The sequence below is a fragment of the Osmerus mordax genome, chromosome 6 (assembly GCF_038355195.1).
Source record: "Osmerus mordax isolate fOsmMor3 chromosome 6, fOsmMor3.pri, whole genome shotgun sequence".
NCBI lineage: Eukaryota > Metazoa > Chordata > Actinopteri > Osmeriformes > Osmeridae > Osmerus > Osmerus mordax.
In genome coordinates this window covers 3,385,610-3,404,309 of record NC_090055.1, presented here as the reverse complement: position 1 = coordinate 3,404,309, position 18,700 = coordinate 3,385,610, and the positions used below count along the sequence as shown (strand labels likewise).

Genomic DNA, 18,700 nt, shown 5'->3' with positions numbered 1-18,700 from the left:
TCGTTTTGTTTGTTTGGCCAATATTTAAACCCCTACATAATTGTATTAATTATATATATAAATATATATATATATTAACGTGAACTATCAGTTACAAGTAGTATTAGTACCAGATTGAGATATTTAATGACAGAATTAAGGTGTCTACGTGTAAAGTCAAAAATAACAAATGTAATTCTGCTTCAAACTGCTTCCGAGTGCAGCTCCAGTCGTTTAACACTGTAGAAGTCAGACAGGTAGAAGTCAGACAGGTAGATTGCCAGAAAGGACATCACTCAACGCCTAACTGTCTTTGACACCCATTGTTCCTGTCTAATTCAACATAATAGCATCCCTTTGTCCTGCTACTGTGTGCAGACAAAATGTGTACAAAGGAAGTCTACGTTAAATAAACGGATTACTACAAATGTACCACTCATGGGGAAAATGGAGAAGTTAATTTAAGGACTCACGTCTCTATATTTTTGTTGTTGTTGAGTGGTTTCCTAGAGCCTTGTTTTTCTGTACACATCACAGTGGCTATCATATCCTGATTTAAACTGTTTTCAGGAATTTAGTCAGACAAGGCCCAGTCACTCAAACTCCTTAGATCCCAGATCCTAAATCGGCTGCTTGCTTGGTATCCTAACCGTCAGTTATTTTGCACTAGTCTAGAAATGAAGAGTTGAGGACACTATTCCTCCTTCTTCTCTCCCAGGGAGTTTCTCTTAAGGACTTTTTCCTTAACGGTGGTTGAGGTTGGATGGACTTTTGTTGGCATCTGTGAAAAGCCTTTTGTGAAATTGCTTGTAGAAGAGGTTAACATTTTCCTGGGAATCACATTAATCTGTATTCACCACACATTTCTTCTTATGTGTGTAGAAGAAAGTGTCACTTTTCTATTGTCTTTGACACCTGACGACTCACAAGGATTATGGGTTTATGCAGTTCTTGGGTGACTGTCAACAAAATACCTAATTTTAGAATGTGGTTTGAAAACCAGTTTATGCATTTCCTTAAGTCAACCCAAGAATCACCCTTATAAGCCATTGAACATTCAAAACCTAAGCTCAGTTGAAGAGGAGTTACACCCTGTCAACAATTGTTTTTTCATGTAAGATTAAGAGATTTCTTCTTCTTGTTTACTTGTTCTGAGGGACTTCTCTCTTACTATATCTATAGGTTAAGGAATAGATTCAATGACATTTTAATTCTAGCTTTTTATTAAATGATCGATTTGCAACCTCATGGTTTAGAAAATCTCTGTTTGTTGTAATTAGCGTGACTGAATGTCTCAAGAACACCTCAAGATGATGTATTTCGCAACTTTTCTTGTGGTGAGCTTAGCTGTCTCACAAACACTGAGTCTGGTAAGAGTTTTACCCGAATTCTTCCTTGTTATTGTTGTTTATTGCAACTGTTGTTTATTTATTTCAAAATACGAATTAAATCTATCATTCTTTTTCTCTACTTCAACATTTAAACAATTATACACTTTCTCCTAAGCCTGAACCCAGGATCAAGGGTAAGGTCTTAATGGTTGACATTGACATTGAGCAAATGATTATTCTATATTTAGTATGCTGTTATACTGTCAGTCTGGATGAAAACACGAATGGCCAAGTAGAGGATGATCAATAATATTCACATTCACACTTCTCTCCTTCTTTTTAAAGAAATTGAGGAAAATAAGGACATCTCTGAAATAAATAAAGGTAAAGTTGTGTTGGGGTGTGAGTGTTGTTTACTACTATCATCATTTTACAACAGTACTTTACAAAATGACTTGTTTTGAATGTCGAATGTCCCAACATTGTTGACCATTTCTCCATTGTTCTTTTAGACCTGGGACTAACGGGTGGAGATATACTAGAAGTGAGAGTTTGCATTGTATACAATGTTATTCTAATCTTAAGATTTTGAAGAGGGATCTGAACACCATGCTGCCACGCTCTTAGTCTAAGTATCTGTTTTCTCCTTATGATCCAGCTGAATCCCAACCAAAGGAACGCCATACTGAATACTGACGAGCTATGGACATCTCCAGTTCCCTACGTTCTTGACAACAGTCTAGGTAAAGGTCACACTTAGTAGACTAATGTATTGCTGGGTCAGTGTACTCAATGTGCTCATTATTACTTTTGACTTTTCTTGAAGACATGAATGCCAAAGGAGTTATCCTACGAGCTTTAGACCAGTTCAGACTGAAGACGTGCATTGACTTCAAGCCAAAGACCTCTGAGCTGTACTACATAACTGTTCAGAAGTTAGGCGGGTATGTCAATCTTTAATTATGCGGATAATACATTTTGATGATTTGATCAGAAAATAAGCTAATTGTAGGATAGATATAAGTGTACAATTCTTGCACATAATTCCACAGATGTACAAAATATTATCCAAGATGGATATATTAGCAAGAGTTTTCCATTGGATTGCTGTTGTCAGATGTTTTGTTTATCTAAGATAGAAGCTTTTACATTGTCAGACAGATATAATAGGCCTATTGTTGCTGTTCCATGTGTTTGTAAGTCATAAGAGAAACATGCTTAATTTATTATGTTAGGGATATCACGCTGTAGACTACATACAAAAACGTGTTTGTCTATGACTATTCTTTTGTAGATGTTTCTCGTATTTAGGGAAAGTAATCACCAACGGACAAGACTTATCCATTGGAAATGGTTGTGACGATATATCTGTAGTGGAGCATGAGTTCATGCACGCGCTTGGTTTCTATCATGAGCAATCAAGATACGACAGAGATGATTACGTGCAGATTGTCTGGGAAAACATATTAGAAGGTATTATGAGCTAATTGTGCACAATATGAGTTCCAAGTGTATGGAAGCAAATCAGTGACATAAAGTTTTCAGGCATTGTATACTTAATATTTAAAGTTGAACACCGCCGAATTAGTTGGTTTTAAAATCACCTCTTTAAAATTAAAATGATCCAAAAATCCAGTGGCGGTCCTAGCACATTCGGTGCCCTGGGCAAGATTTACACCAGATCAGATCTGATCTAAATTCATATTTCAATTTTAAAGAGGTGAATTCAAAGCCAACAAATTAAATGCTGTTTACATTTAAGTATTAAGTATTCAATGCCTTTTAAAATTCAAAACATGATGTCACTGATTTGCTTCCATACAAGTGATGTCTTTGAAACAGTTCATGCTGTTGTAAGTGTGAGGTAGCCTACATATTTTGTGATTGCATTGTATGATTTTATGGTGACAGGTTACGAAAATAATTTTGCCAAAACAACGGTCAATGAAACCACCAACCTAGGAACTCTATATGACTACAACTCAGTGATGCACTACGGCGAAGATTTCTTTACTAATGGCAACGGATCCACCATCATCACTCTTCAGCCCGAGTTCCAGGATGTGATTGGCCAACAGCTGGAAATGAGCCCCAACGACGTCCTGAAGATAAACAGACTCTACAGCTGCAGTGAGTAGGCCTACAACAGAGGCTGCTGATTAACATCATTTTTTGTATGTCCTTGCGAAATAAATGTTCCAGATTTTAGGATCATCCCAAACTTGGCTAATCAGTCACTGCCTTGTGTATCGCCTCCTTCTAGATAAAAGTGTTGCGTTTATGGAATACTGCAGTTTCTCGGAGGAGGGTATGTGTGGGGTGAGACGCTGTTCGAGGATTGTGGAGAACAACTGGAATAGAGTGGCGAGCGCTGTTGGGGGTCCCTCTAGTGACCACACCAACCTGGATACCAGCATGAATGGTAAAACATGGAAATCATTTGAGACTGTGTGTCAAAATTCTAGCACGCAACAATTAATGAATGAATAATATTTATCATAGTCAATATAATTGTATGTCTTCATACCTTTAAAGCGGGCATGCTGAATCTATGAATAAATATACTTGTGTCTATTTTTCAACTTTTCCTCGAGGGACTGGATTGTTCATGTACTCCAGCACAGCTTCAGGGCAGGAGGGGGACTCGGCCTGGCTGGAGAGCAGGAGGATGACTCCCAGCAGGCTGTGCAATGTCCAGTGTCTGCAGTTTTACTACTACCACAGTGGGAACCAGTCAGACCAGCTCAACATCTGGATCCGAGAATACCAGGATGAGAGTGACTCCAGAGGAACGCTGCGTCTCATGGGACAGATCACAGGTGGGGGTGTTTGGGGAGAGGGGGTGGGGCAAATGGACCTGATAAACACCAAGACTAAGTTCAATCTTACACACCTCTCTCAGATCGTCAGATGTGTTGTGCTCTCTGTCTCTCTCAGGTCCAGCCTCTAACCACTGGCAGCTGCACCACGTGCCTCTGAACGCCACCAAAAGCTTCCAGGTGGAGTTTGAGGTGCGTAAAGGAGCAGGAAGTTCTACCGGAGGCTTCGCCATCGACGACATCAACCTGTCAGAGACCGAGTGTCCCCATCTGACCTGGCAGATCAGGAACTTTGAGAACCTTCTAACAACTAGCAAATCTGGCACTTTTCTGTACAGCCCTCGACTGTATTCTATTGAAGGATATGCGTACCAGATAGTGGTCGTATTATACAGGAGTTATTTTGGCACATATGTGCGTCTGGTGTCTGGTCAGTATGATGACCAGCTCCAGTGGCCTTGTCCCTGGAGGCAGGTGACCTTCCAGGCTCTGGACCAGAACCCTCAGATCCAGCTGCAGATGTCCAAAAGGTTTAGCCTCACCACTGACCCTACAGAGACTGAGGGGGTTAATGGTGAGCTTGGATAATTACTGTCACAACACTATCACAATCCATCAACAAAACATAATAATACTACTTTTCAACAATTCCATCTAATCTCAATTATCAAATGGCTATGTGGGATATACATGTATAGTGTCAAATATAGTTACTATAACAAGTTAAATTCCCCACCATTCACAGCAACCTTCCTATGGGACAACCCACGTAAGGTTGGAACACTTTACACTGACGAGAACAATGAGCAGTTCTTTGGAAACACTCTGATTGGAAGAACGTTCGTTAGCAGGCTGAGTGACATGAAAACCAAAAACTACCTAAAGGGCGGTGATGCCATCATCCTTGCCTCCTTCCAAGGTAATAATGGAGAATCTCTTCCAAAAGTTCCTTTATAGACACACAAGTAAAGCTGTTTTGCATTTTGACATCACCGTGTCAAAAGTCAAAATACATCAAAAGTGAGAATTGTGAGAGACGATTTTGACAATTTGATCAATACAGTAACGATGCAATAATATTGAGATAGTGATATAGTAATATGAAGATAACAATAGGTATTATAATTTAATTATACTTATTAATAATAATGATATTAAGGTAATATAAAATCATAGTAATAAATGCAAATGGAAAATATGTAAACTTCTCCAAAAGTTTACGCTTATGTAATTCATGTAACTCGTGTCACTTTTCTTTGCCACCAGACATCTCCCCTCTCCTCCAGAACAATTCTCTTCCGTGCCCTACACTCCCACCTGTGACGTTTAGCAGCCAGACACCACAGTACCTGGACGAGGGTACATGTGCCACACGGTATGGAATAGAAAATAATACTGTACTTTAAATGTAGCTACCCTTATATCTTGTTTAATGATAACATTGTTGTGAATAATTGTTTATCTGTTCAACTTTGTTGCAGGTTTATTACTACTATGCTCCCCCCTACAACAACAACCAAGACCACTCTGTCCCCTACAACAACTACTCTGCACCCTACAACAACTACTCTGGTCCCAACAACCATTGAGACCACTCTGCCCCCTACAACAACTGAGGAAGATAACAGGTACACCTAGTTCAGGTTAATTGTATCTGAAGCATTATGTGAAAATGATACAATATTGAAGCAACACATTAGAATGTCAATTGCCAGTTCGATTCCCGGTCATGCAAACTGACGTTGTGTCCTTGGGAAAGGCACTTCACCCTACTTGCCTCGGGGGAATGTCCCTGTACTTACTGTAAGTCGCTCTGGATAAGAGCGTCTGCTAAATGACTAAATGTAAATGTAATGTAAATGAATGTATGACATTAAGGGGTAAATGATAACTGTCCAAAAGGAATGTGGTACATTTATACAAAGTACAAAATAAGGTTCAGGCAGGAGGACTCAGTATGACTTTACGAATACTTTATTTCCCACTATACAAACACGATTGTACATTTGATTTGGCATTGTGGTTCTGCTCGCATCGGCTGCCTGCCGCATCCAACGAGACACCGTCTCGACCTCCGAGCAGAGAGCAGCGACGCATTCCCCCTGAAACAGGAAACAGAAAACAGAACCAAGGGTGGAGGCCGGGGAGGCGGAGGCAGCAGGAAGACTGAAGTCTATGTCGCACTAGCGATGCATATGCCGGGAACCCCTTATATACCCCGCCCTATTAGGAGGGAGTGCCCTGCGCATAAAATGACGCGTTGCTAGTGGCGCGCTATGTCTCACGTCCTCCTTCATGAACCAGCTCCGCTTGTTTTTTGAACAAAACCAAATACATAAAAACCCAAAGGCTATACATTTTATTGAAGTCATAATTCTCTCTTTCCTCCACAGTATTTTTGGCTTCTCTCCTGGTGTGGCGTCTTCCCCTGTGCTGCTGCTACTGACTCTCCTGTTTCTGCTGACTCACTGATGCGTGTGCCCCGCCACCTCACGGCATGGATCACTGACCTGCAACAGATAACCTGTTACCTTTGACTGATGCCCTTAATGGACTAGTGGTTAAAAGGCCTAAAATGATTTTGTCTATAAAAAAGATTGTACCCTGTTGGTGAAGGTCTAGGGCTTTAATCAATAGTTTTAATTACTATTTTAAACGGCTGATAAGCTTTTTTTCCTTTTTGACTAACTATTCTAAATGTTGTCATTTGGGCCCAGTTTCCCAGACATGGTTTAATGTCTTAGCATGAGAACGTTTTCAGTAGAGATCTTCGTTACATTTTCTTCTTAGTTTAGGACCAGGCTTAATCCATGTCTAGGAAACTGGGCCATAGAGTTTCAATTTCTATTACATATTAGGATTTAAGAAAATAATGTTTTGCATGATCCTAATGCCTGTCTTTATAAATCAATGCATTACATGTAATGTTATTAATTATGTAATATATTAATGTGAACTATCAGTTAAAAGTATTATTAGTACCAGATTGAGATATTTAATGACAGAATTAATGTGTCTTTGTGTAAAGTCAAAAATATTTTTTTTAACTTGTGCTTCAAACTGCCTCCGAGTGCAGATCCATAGTCGTTTAACACTGTAGAAGTCAGACAGGTAGAAGTCAGACAGGTAGAAGTCAGACAGGTAGAAGTCAGACATGTAGAAGTCAGACAGGTAGAAGTCAGACAGGTAGACGTCAGACAGGTAGATTGCCAGACAGGACATCACTCATCGCCTAACTGTCTTTGACACAAACAGGTCCTGTCTAATTCAACTGACTGTCGAGAAATGATCTAATTTTAGAATTTGGTTTGAAAACCAGTTTAAGCATTTCCCTGAATCAAAAAAAGAAGCACCTACCCGCTTATAAGACATGTATAAGACATGTATTATGTATAAGACATTGAACGTTCAAAACCTAAGCTCACTTGATAAGGCGTATCCTGTCAACAACAGTTTTTTCATGCAAGAGATTTTTTCTTGTTCACTTGTTCTGAGGACGTTCTCTCTTACTATATCTATAGATCAAGGGAAATATTCAATGACATTTTAAGTCTAGACTTTTATTAAATGATTGAATTGCAACCTCGTGGTTTAAAAAATCTCTGTTTATTGTATTTAGCTTGACTTGGACTGAGAAGGTTTCCAGTGGAGATCTTTGTTACATTTTTCTCTTTCTTTAGGACCAGGCTTAATCTATGCATAGGAAACTGGGCCTTAGAGTTTCAATTTCCATTATATATTAGGATAAAAATAAAATATTGTTTTGCATGATCATAATGTGATCATAACCATGTTTGCACTAGTCTAGAAATGAAGAGTTGAGGACACTATTCCTCCTTCTTCTCTCCCAGGGAGTTTCTCTTAAGGACTTTTTCCTTAACGGTGTTTGAGGTTGGATGGACTTTTGTTGGCTTCTGTGAAAAGCCCTTTGTGAAATTGCTTGTAGAAGAGGTTAACATTTTCTTGGGAATCACATGAATCTGTATTCGCCACACATTTCCTCTTATGTGTGATAGAAGGAAGCTTCACTTTGTCTATTGTGTTAGGCAACTGATGACTCACAGAGAAGGTAGATTAAAAAGATTATGAGTTTGTGTTGTTCTTGGGTGACTATCAACAACATACCTAATTTAGAATGTGGTTTGAAAACCAGTTTATGCATTTTCTTAAGTCAAAACAATAAGCACCCTTATAAGCCATTGAACATTCAAAACCTAAGCTCAGTTGATGAGGAGTTAGACCCTGTCAACAACTGTTTTTTCATGTAAGATTAAGAGATTTCTTCTTCTTGTTTACTTGTTCTGAGGGACTTCTCTCTTACTATATCTATAGGTTAAGGAATAGATTCAATGACATTTTAATTCTAGCTTTTTATTAAATGATCGATTTGCAACCTCATGGTTTAGAAAATCTCTGTTTGTTGTAATTAGCATGACTGAATGTCTCAAGAACACCTCAAGATGATGTATTTCGCAACTTTTCTTGCGTTGAGCTTAGCTGTCTCACAAACGCTGAGTCTGGTAAGAGTTTTACCTAAATTCTTCCTTGTTACTGTTGTTTATTGTAACTGTTGTTTATTTATTAGAAAATACGAATTAATCTATCATTATTTTTCTCTACTTCAACATTGAAAAAAATTATACACTTTCTCCTAAGCCTGAACCCAGGATCAAGGGTAAGGTCTTAATTGTTGACATTGACATTGAAAAAAATATTATTCTATATTTAGTATGCTGTTATACTGTCAGGCTAGATGAAAACATGAATGGCCAAGTAGAGGATTATTTAAAAAAATCACATTCACACTTCTCTCCTTTTTAAAGAAATTGAAGAAAATAAGGACATGTCTGAAATAAATAAAGGTAAAGTTGTGTTGGGGTGCAGTATTGTTTACTACTATCTCCATTTTACAACAGTACTTTACAAAATGCCTTGTTTTGAATGTCAAGTGTCCGAACATTAATGATCAAATCTCCATTGTTCTTTTAGATCTGAAACTAACGGATGGAGATATACTAAAAGTGAGAGTTTGCATTGTTTACAATGTTATTCTAATCTGAACATTTTGAAGAGGGATCTGAACACCATGCTGCCACGCTCTTAGTCTAAGTATCTGTTTTCTCCTTATGATCCAGCTGAATCCCAACCAAAGGAACGCCATACTGAATACTGACCAGCTATGGACATCTCCAGTTCCCTACGTTCTTGACAATAGTCTAGGTAAAGGTCACACTTAGTAGACTATTGTATTGCTGGGTCAGTGTACTCAATGTGCTCATTATTACTTTTGACTTTTCCTAAAGACATGAATGCCAAAGGAGTTATCCTACGAGCTTTCGACCAGTTCAGACTGAAGACGTGCATTGACTTCAAGCCAAGGACCTCTGAGCGGTACTACATAACCGTTCAGAAGTTAGGCGGGTATGTAAGTCTTTATGTGGATACTACATTTTGATCATCTAGGACAAGTTGGCTAAGCTTTCTGTGACAGAAAATGAGCCAATCTTAAGATAGATATGTGTACAATTCTTGCACATAATTCCACAGATGTACAAAATATTATCCAAGATGGATATATTAGCAAGAGTTTTCCATTGGATTGCTGTTGTCAGATGTTTTGTTTATCCGAGAAGGAAGCTTTTACGTGTCCCCATTCTCATAAGGAAGATCTAATAGGCTGTTGTTGCTGTTCCATGTGTATGTAAGTCATAAGAGAAAAATGGTTAATTTATTATGTTAGGGCTTAAATATATCACACTGTAGACTACATACAAAACGTGTTTGTCTATGACTTTTCTTTTGTTAGATGTTCCTCGTATATAGGGAAAGTAATCACCAACGGACAAGTGTTATCTATTGGAGGTGGTTGTGACGATATATCTGTAGTGGAGCATGAGTTCATGCACGCGCTTGGCTTCTATCATGAGCAATCCAGATACGACAGAGATGATTACGTGCGGATTGTCTGGGAAAACATATTAAATGGTTTGATGAGCTAATTATACACAATTTGAATTATAAGTGATGTCTTTGAAACAGTTCATGATGTTGTAATGTATGAGGTAGCCTACATATTTTGTGATTGCATTTTATGATTTCATGATGACAGGTTACGAAAGGAATTTTGCAAAATCAACGGTCAATGACACCACCAACCTAGGAACTCTATATGACTACAACTCAGTGATGCACTACGGCAAAGATTTCTTTACCAACGGCAACGGATCCACCATCATCACTCTTCAGCCCGAGTTCCAGGATGTGATTGGTCAACGTCTGGAAATGAGCCCCAACGACGTCCTGAAGATAAACAGACTCTACAGCTGCAGTGAGTAGGCCTACAACAGAGGCTGCTGATTAACATCATTATTTTTGTATGTCCTTGCGAAATACATTTTCCAGATTTTAGGATCATCCCAAACTTGGCTAATCAGTCACTGCGTTGTGTATCGCCTCCTTCTAGATAAAAGTGTTGCGTTTATGGAATTCTGCGGTTTCTCGGAGGAGGGTATGTGTGGGGTGAGCCGCTGTTCCAGGATTGTGGAGAACAACTGGAATAGAGTGGCGAGCGCTGTTGGGGGTCCCTCTAGTGACCACACCAACCTGGATACCAGAACAAATGGTAAAACATGGAAATCATTTTCCGTCATTTGCGCACATAGTCACATATTAAAGCACTTTACCGTACAATAAGCAAATCTAGCATGCAACAATTAATAAATTAATGTTATGTATCATTGTCAGTATAATCGTACCTATCAAAAGCATAAGTATAGAGTAGACAATATTTTGCAAGGAGTCTCCATACCTTGAAAGCGGGAATGCTAAGTCTATGAATAAATATACTTTATATATTTTTCTACTTCTTCTCGAGGGACTGGATTGTTCATGTACTCCAGCACAGCTTCAGGGCAGGAGGGGGACTCGGTCTGGCTGGAGAGCAGGAGGATGACTCCCTGCAGGCTGTGCAATGTCCAGTGTCTGCAGTTTTACTATTACCACAGTGGGAACCAGTCAGACCAGCTCAACATCTGGATCCGAGAATACCAGGATGAGAGTGACTCCAGAGGAACGCTGCGTCTCATGGGACAGATCACAGGTGGGGGTGTTTGGGGAGAGGGGGTGGGGCGGGTTGGACCTGATAAACACCAAGACTAAGTTCAATCTTACACACCTCTCTCAGATCGTAACATGTGTTGTCCTCTCTGTCTGTCTCAGGTCCAGCCTCTAACCACTGGCAGCTGCACCACGTGCCTCTGAACGCCACCAAAAGCTTCCAGGTGGAGTTTGAGGTGCGTAAAGGAGCAGGAAGTTCTACCGGAGGCTTCGCCATCGACGACATCAACCTGTCAGAGACCGAGTGTCCCCATCTGACCTGGCAGATCAGGAACTTTGAGAACCGTCTAACAACTAGCAGCTTTGGCACTTTTCTGTACAGCCCTCGACTGTACTCTAGTGAAGGATATGCGTACCAGATAGTGGTCGTATTATACAGGAGTTATTTTGGCACATATGTGCGTCTGGTGTCTGGTCAGTATGATGACCAGCTCCAGTGGCCTTGTCCCTGGAGGCAGGTGACCTTCCAGGCTCTGGACCAGAACCCTCAGATCCAGCTGCAGATGTCCAATAGGTTTAGCCTCACCACTGACCCTACAGACACTGAGGGGGTTAATGGTGAGCTTGGATAATTACTGTCACAACACTATCACAATCCATCAACAAAACATAATAATACTACTTTTCAACAATTCCATCTAATCTCAATTATCAAATGGCTATGTGGGATATACATGTATAGTGTCAAATATAGTTACTATAACAAGTTAAATTCCCCACCATTCACAGCAACCTTCCTATGGGACAACCCACGTAAGGTTGGAACACTTTACACTGACGAGAACAATGAGCAGTTCTATGGAAACACTCTGATTGGAAGAACGTTCTTCAGCAGGCTGAGTGACATGAAAACCAAAAACTTCCTCAAGGGCGGCGATGCCATCATCCTTGCCTCCTTCCAAGGTAATAACAGCATATGCGGAAGCTCTTCCAAAAGTTCCTTTATAGACACACAAGGAAGGCTGTTTCGCATTTTGACATCAGCATGTCAAAAGTCAAGACATAAAAAGTGAGAATTGTGATAGAAGACTTTGACAATTTGATCAATATAGTAGCTATACAATAATGTTGACATAGTGATATAGTCATATGAAGATAACAATAGGTAATATTATATAATTATACTTAATACAAATAATAATACGGTAATATAAAATCATAGTCATAAATGTGAATTGTAAATCTTTAAACTTCTCCAACAGTTTACGCTTTTGTAATTCAGGTGACAAGTGTCACTTTTCTTTGCCACCAGACATCTCCCCTCTCCTCCAGAACAATTCTCTTCCGTGCCCTACACTCCCACCTGTGACGTTTAGTAGCCAGACACCACAGGACCTGGACGAGGGTACATGTGCCACACGGTATGGAATAGAAAATAATACTGTACTTTAAATGTAGCTACCCTTATATCTTGTTTAATGATAACATTGTTGTGAATAATTGTTAATTAGTTCAACTTTGTTGCAGGTTTATTACTACTATGCTCCCCCCTATAACAACAACCAAGACCACTCTGTCCCCTACAACAACTACTCTGCACCCTACAACAACTACTCTGGTCCCAACAACCATTGAGACCACTCTGCCCCCTACAACAATCACTCTGGCCCCTACAACAACCACTCTGCCCCCTACAACAACAACTCTGCCCCCTACAACAACCACTCTGGCCCCCACAACAACCACTCTGCCCCCCACAACAACCACTCTGCCCCCTACAACAACCACTCTGCCCCCTACAACAACCACTCTGCCCCCTACAACAACTACTCTGCCCCATACAACAACCACTCTGCCCCATACAACAACCACTCTGCCCCCCACAACAACAACTCTGCCCCCCACAACAACCACTCTGCCCCCCACAACAACCACTCTGCCCCCAACAACCATTGAGACCACTCTGCCCCCTACAACAACTGAGGAAGATAACAGGTACACCTAGTTCAGGTTAATTGTATCTGAAGCATTATGTGAAAATGATACAATATTGAAGCAATACATTAAAAAGTATGACATTAAGGGGTAAATGATAACACTGTCCAAAGGGAATGTGGTATATTTATAGAAAGTAAAAAAATAAGGTTTTTGATCGAAACCAAATACATAGAAACCCAAAGGCTATACATGTGATTGAAGTCATAATTCTCTTTCCTCCACAGTATCTTTTGCTTCTCTCCTGGTGTGGCGTCTTCCCCTGTGCTGCTGCTACTGACTCTCCTGTTTCTGCTGACTCACTGATGCGTGTGCCCCGCCACCTCACGGCATGAATCACTGACCTGCAACAGATAACCTGTTACCTTTGATTAATGCCCTAGGCTAATGGACTAGAGTGAAGGTGTGCATCATATATACAATCTTATTGTCCTTTATGCTTTTATATTATTCATGATGATTTTTTATTCTCATTGACATCTTTAAATCTTCTAGATTATCTACTATTTTAAATGCCCTTTTAGCCGCTTTCAAAATGTTCTCTTTTTTGAGCATTTTGTTTCAATTTGTATAATATATTATGATTGAAATTCAAATAAATGGTTGCATTAACAGAAACCCCCGTATTCATAAATTGTAAAATCACGCACAACAAACCTAAGCTAGTCTACGAAGCTACCATGAAGCAAGGAAGAAGTTAACAAGAAAAAAAAGTTTTGAAAAAAGCTTTTTTGTGTTGAGTGTGAAAGGTTTTCGAGAGGTTGAAAAAATATTTCTGAAAAAAAGTTCCAAAAAAGAAAAATATTTGTGAAGAAAACACATTTACATTTAGTCATTTAGCAGACGCTATTATCCAGAGTGACTTACAGTAAGTACAGGGACATTCCCCCCGAGGCAAGTAGGGTGAAGTGCCTTGCCCAAGGACACAACGTCATTTGACACGGCCGGGAATCGAACTGGCAACCTTCTGATTACTAGCCCGCTTCCCTAACCGCTCAGCCACCTGACTCCAACATAAAAGGAAAACATAAAAAGAATTACGTTTACAAAAACAATAAACTTTTTTGTTTCGTGATGTGTGAAAAGTAAAAAAAAAAAAAAATAGTTTCGAAAGGTTGAAAAAAGTTTTTGAAAAGTTGTTTTGAAAAAGAATTATTCGAAAGGTTGAAAAAATATTTGTGATTTTATTTTTACTTTTAAACATGAGTATCTGTACTTGGATGACGGATGTGTGTACTTTTGCCATCTCTACTTATGATAAAAACATGGTCTTTCGAGTCAAATATTTCCAAGGAGCTAAACCCTTAAAGGGGTACGCCTATCTGTTCATCAAACCTGATTTAAATATTTTCCCTGGTGAAACAACAAAGTTCAAAGTTTGTGAATGAACCTCTTTTTTTTTTACGGAGATAAATATAAACAAACTTAAAAGGGTTTAGGGTTACCCTTGAGTTATCTCAACTGGGGGTTGAATGAAACGACTGACGAGTTTTGCCAGGGCGTAACCTAGTTAGAGCTTTATCGTTTCGCCAGTCATATAGGAGTTTGGATATACAGTAGCCAATCCACAGGTTAGTTTGGAAGAGTGGGTAGGTCCCATTGTCAGTACCGGAGGTGGTCTTTGAATTTCACTGGACGGTGTCAAAATTCCCTCGGACTCGTAACACTCAGCGTGAGTAGTTTTTGCATAGGTAACCAGTTAATGTGTTGAACGGGAAATTAAAGCACAGTAGAAACAACAACCTTTCACATCTTAATCTGACGAATTGTTGAATCTGTAACGTGACGGGCGTCAAAGGTTAACCAACCCGCCAGTCCAATAGCTGGCTAATTAGCTACCCAGGCTAGACTAGCTAGCTAGGCAGCTACTGAGCTAGCTTTGGAAGTTTTACAGTAACTAGCTAGCTAGCTACCAACTCGTGTTGTCTATCTAGCTAGCAAGCAATGATTGCTAGCTTGGCCTAGGTCATGTACACCTTCTGACCTACATATTAAGTTGGATAACTAGAGCTATCTAGCTAGGTACTGTACTAACAATTGACAATTTACAACGTGCTGGAAGCCACTCGCTTAGCTAGCTATAAACTACATTCGAGCTTTCTTTAACGTGCTTTGACCCACCCCCACATTGTGTTTTTTCTCTATTTGCCTGTCATATCATGTTTCAGTATGGGCAGTGTGTTGGCTGCCAGCTCCCCCAGCCCGGCCCTTGTTCCGGGTGGTGCTGGAGAGGGGGGGGCAGGTTTGGTGACAGTCCCTCCAGGGTTCAGCATGCCACCCGTCTCACCCATCACTCCGTCCTCTGCTTCTGGCCAGCCAACAGAAGAAACAGAGCCTCCCCTCCCCAACCCTGGAACTTACGAGGAATGCCATCGCAAATGCAAAGGTGTGAATCATCAGACTGTGTGTCATTCATATGCGAATTGTTGACCAGTGCACTGACATAAGAGCGTCTAGCTGGTCTAAGATAGAAACTCGCCACAACTGTTACAAGATAATTATTACAAATATTGTAAAACTATAATTGTTTATCACTTGTTGTGTTTAAAGTCTGTTTCAATACTGTCAACCTTTACAACACTTCTTTGTCACCTGGCAGTCCTAGTGCCACCTGACATCAAACTAGGGATATAGGCAGTTTGGAAAGGAATGCCCTTTATTGTGGACTTGAAGATATAATTATCTTCTCCTAGCCCTAGCTGCCAAAATATATATGATTGTGTTATATTGAGCCTTGTCAGCCTGCATATTGTTAAATTAAAAAAACTGTTTATCTTTTACATTTTACATTGTATAGTGCTTTTAGATCTAACATAGCCTATGTTAGGGAGTCAGGTGGCTGAGCGGTGAGGGAATCGGGCTAGTAATCCGAAGGTTGCCAGTTCGATTCCCGGTCATGCCAACTGATGTTGTGTTCTTGGGCAAGTCCCTTCACCCAACTTGCCTCAGGGGAATGTCCCTGTACTTACTGTAAGTCGCTCTGGATAAGAGCGTCTGCTAAATGACTAAATGTAAATGTAATGTTATGTTACACTTTCATTTCAGAGGTATTCCCAGTGCAGATGGAGGGGGTGCGTCTAGTGGTCAACAAGGGTCTGAGTAACCACTTCCAGGTTAATTACGGTCTCAAGATAAACCCTTCTCCCCCACAGCATCCCAGTTCTTGAACACCCTGCATAACCTACAACAGTTCTATTTCCTATCGCTGAGCTGTGGTCTGTATGAAAGTATGTTGTGTGTGTGTGTCTTCACAAAGGTCAGCCATACAATCAACCTCAGTACCCTTGGCGAGTCTGGCTACAGGTTTGGTGCCACCTACGTAGGCAGCAAGCAGATCGGACCTGCGGAGTCCTTCCCTGTCATGGTGGGAGACATGGACAACACGGGCAGTCTGAACGCCCAGATCATCCACCAGCTCACCACTGGAGTGAGATCCAAAATAGCCATCCAGGTAAGAGGCGATGGAGGGTGTGGTATTATTAGTTCTGTTGACAGTTAAAAGGCATCATAATTCCGTATTCTGACAGGTATTTGTCAGTTGCAAAGATGCAGATGCTGCTCTGATACAATTTGCCTGAAGTTGTTATTTTTGTACACCTTTTGTCTTGTTTGTAGACTCAACAGCACAAGTTTGTGAATTGGCAATGCGACATGGAGTATCGCGGAGAAGACTTCACCTCGGCCGTAACCCTTGGCAACCCGGATGTCCTTGTTGGCTCGGGTATGCTCATGTCCACGTCCAAATAAACAAGATTGAGGATCGAAACAGGATTCACCTCTTGTACATTCATCATTGCTTCAACACTTATTGTATTCATTTATTTTTATGTTTATTTTCTGGGTTATTCAGGTATTCTGGTTGCTCACTACCTCCAGTCCCTCACGCCAGCACTGGCTCTGGGAGGTGAGCTGGTCTACCACAGGAGACCTGGGGAGGAGGGGGCCGTCACCTCCCTCGTGGGCAGGTACACCGGTGAGTCCCACACGCCCGCTGTCCTCCCTCACCAGCGCTCCCCACGCGCCCGCTGTCCTCCCTCACCAGCGCTCCCCACGCGCCCGCTGTCCTCCATCACCAGCGCTCCCAAGGTTTTCAATCTGGGCCTGTTTACCACAGAGTGCAATGCATAGCTACAGTCATTCATTTGCTTGGTTTCAGGAAACAACTACGTAGCGACGTTGACCCTGGGAGGAGCTGGCGCCCACGCCACGTACTACCACAAAGCCAACGACCAGGTGACTCTCCTCCACAGCTCCACTTTCTTTTGACCATGTCGGGATTGCTGTGTAGTTACTACAAAACCAGGTCGCTATCCAAAATAGTTATGTTTAAACTCTGTCCTTTTTTCCCCCTCGCTTGACCAACCCCCCCCCCCCCCCCCCCCCCCCCCCACACACACACACACAGCTGCAGGTCGGGGTGGAGTTTGAAGCGAGCACACGTACGCAGGAGACCAGCGCATCGTTTGGCTACCAGTTGGACCTCCAGAAAGCGAATCTACAGTTTAAAGGTAGAGTACTTGTGTTTGAACACGTTTAGTTAAAATGTCAAATAGATTCAAAGCACACATCTACTAAGAGTCATAAAGTGGTTAGTGCCAAGGAACAGTCTGCCGTTTACAAGACACACTGAAATGTTATGGTGAACTATGGTGATCTTTACACACGCACAATATACATAATCTGCAGAGGTTTTGTGCCAAAATATTTTGAAGGGGTGGCTAGTACTATCATAGGGAGTCAGGTGGCTGAGCGGTGAGGGAATCGGGCTAGTAATCCGAAGGTTGCCAGTTCGATTCCCGGTCATGCCAACTGACGATGTGTCCTTGGGCAAGGCACTTCACCCTGCTTGCCTCGGGGGAATGTCCCTGTACTTACTGTAAGTCGCTCTGGATAAGAGCGTCTGCTAAATGACTAAATGTAAATGTATCAGCAGTGTATCAAGCATCCTTTCCTCCCTGCAGGCACAGTAGACAGTAACTGGGTGGTGGGGGCCACCTTGGAGAAGAAGCTCGTTCCCCTGCCCCTCTCCCTGGCACTGGGCGCCTTCCTCAACCATCGCAAGAACAAGTTCCAGTGTGGCTTTAACGTCACCATCGGCTAGACCGCAGACCACCACCCCCCCTCCCCTTTTAGCCACCTCTCCCGACATCCGCTTGGACCGGCGGTGAGACAGAGGTAGTGACGTTCAACAGATTCAGAGACTCTCCAAAACTGTGATTTGTGGGGTAGACGGAGAGAGGAGTCTAGCCTACATGCCGTAGCAGTGCCTCCCTCATGGTGTGGGAGACCCAGTGACTAGAGAGCATCATGAGATGCATGTGCTCATAATGTCTATCAAGTAAATGGTTAGACTAATATATATGGTGAAGTGTATGTTTAATGACAAATAAATGTGAATACTTTTGTATCTTTTGACTGTTGAGGTTGTCGATCGCACAAGGTTCTCGGTTTCCATGCTACTTTTCGGAGTAGGAATAAGGAGAAAGCAAATTGTGATGATTCAATATTAAGATGGATTTG

The 18,700-nt window shown here is 41.2% G+C and overlaps 3 protein-coding genes across 3 annotated transcripts; all 3 read left to right on the top strand.

The window, feature by feature from the left end:
* Nucleotides 1–1,235: 1,235 nt before the first annotated feature.
* On the top strand, nt 1,236–6,669 carry LOC136944047 (meprin A subunit beta-like). Its single transcript, XM_067237607.1, has 15 exons — nt 1,236–1,349; nt 1,486–1,504; nt 1,656–1,694; nt 1,823–1,854; nt 1,969–2,053; nt 2,137–2,254; nt 2,605–2,783; nt 3,222–3,440; nt 3,574–3,732; nt 3,905–4,129; nt 4,248–4,703; nt 4,875–5,048; nt 5,396–5,504; nt 5,611–5,757; nt 6,523–6,669. Exons 1-15 carry the CDS (start codon nt 1,269–1,271, stop codon nt 6,599–6,601), a joined length of 2,121 nt encoding a protein of 706 aa, XP_067093708.1. The 5' UTR covers nt 1,236–1,268; the 3' UTR covers nt 6,602–6,669.
* Nucleotides 6,670–8,366: 1,697 nt separating this feature from the next.
* LOC136944048 (meprin A subunit beta-like) lies at nt 8,367–13,701 on the top strand. Its single transcript, XM_067237608.1, has 15 exons — nt 8,367–8,649; nt 8,786–8,804; nt 8,953–8,991; nt 9,119–9,150; nt 9,265–9,349; nt 9,433–9,550; nt 9,936–10,114; nt 10,239–10,457; nt 10,593–10,751; nt 11,004–11,228; nt 11,348–11,803; nt 11,975–12,148; nt 12,498–12,628; nt 13,143–13,180; nt 13,408–13,701. The coding sequence occupies exons 1-15, from the start codon at nt 8,569–8,571 to the stop codon at nt 13,484–13,486; spliced, it is 2,034 nt and encodes a 677-aa protein (XP_067093709.1). The 5' UTR covers nt 8,367–8,568; the 3' UTR covers nt 13,487–13,701.
* A 1,023-nt stretch (nt 13,702–14,724) lies between these two features.
* tomm40 (translocase of outer mitochondrial membrane 40 homolog (yeast)) lies at nt 14,725–18,593 on the top strand. The gene is made up of 9 exons (XM_067238572.1): nt 14,725–14,852; nt 15,349–15,566; nt 16,226–16,293; nt 16,437–16,631; nt 16,796–16,901; nt 17,031–17,153; nt 17,337–17,413; nt 17,586–17,688; nt 18,142–18,593. The coding sequence occupies exons 2-9, from the start codon at nt 15,350–15,352 to the stop codon at nt 18,279–18,281; spliced, it is 1,029 nt and encodes a 342-aa protein (XP_067094673.1). The 5' UTR covers nt 14,725–14,852; nt 15,349; the 3' UTR covers nt 18,282–18,593.
* Nucleotides 18,594–18,700: the final 107 nt, after the last annotated feature.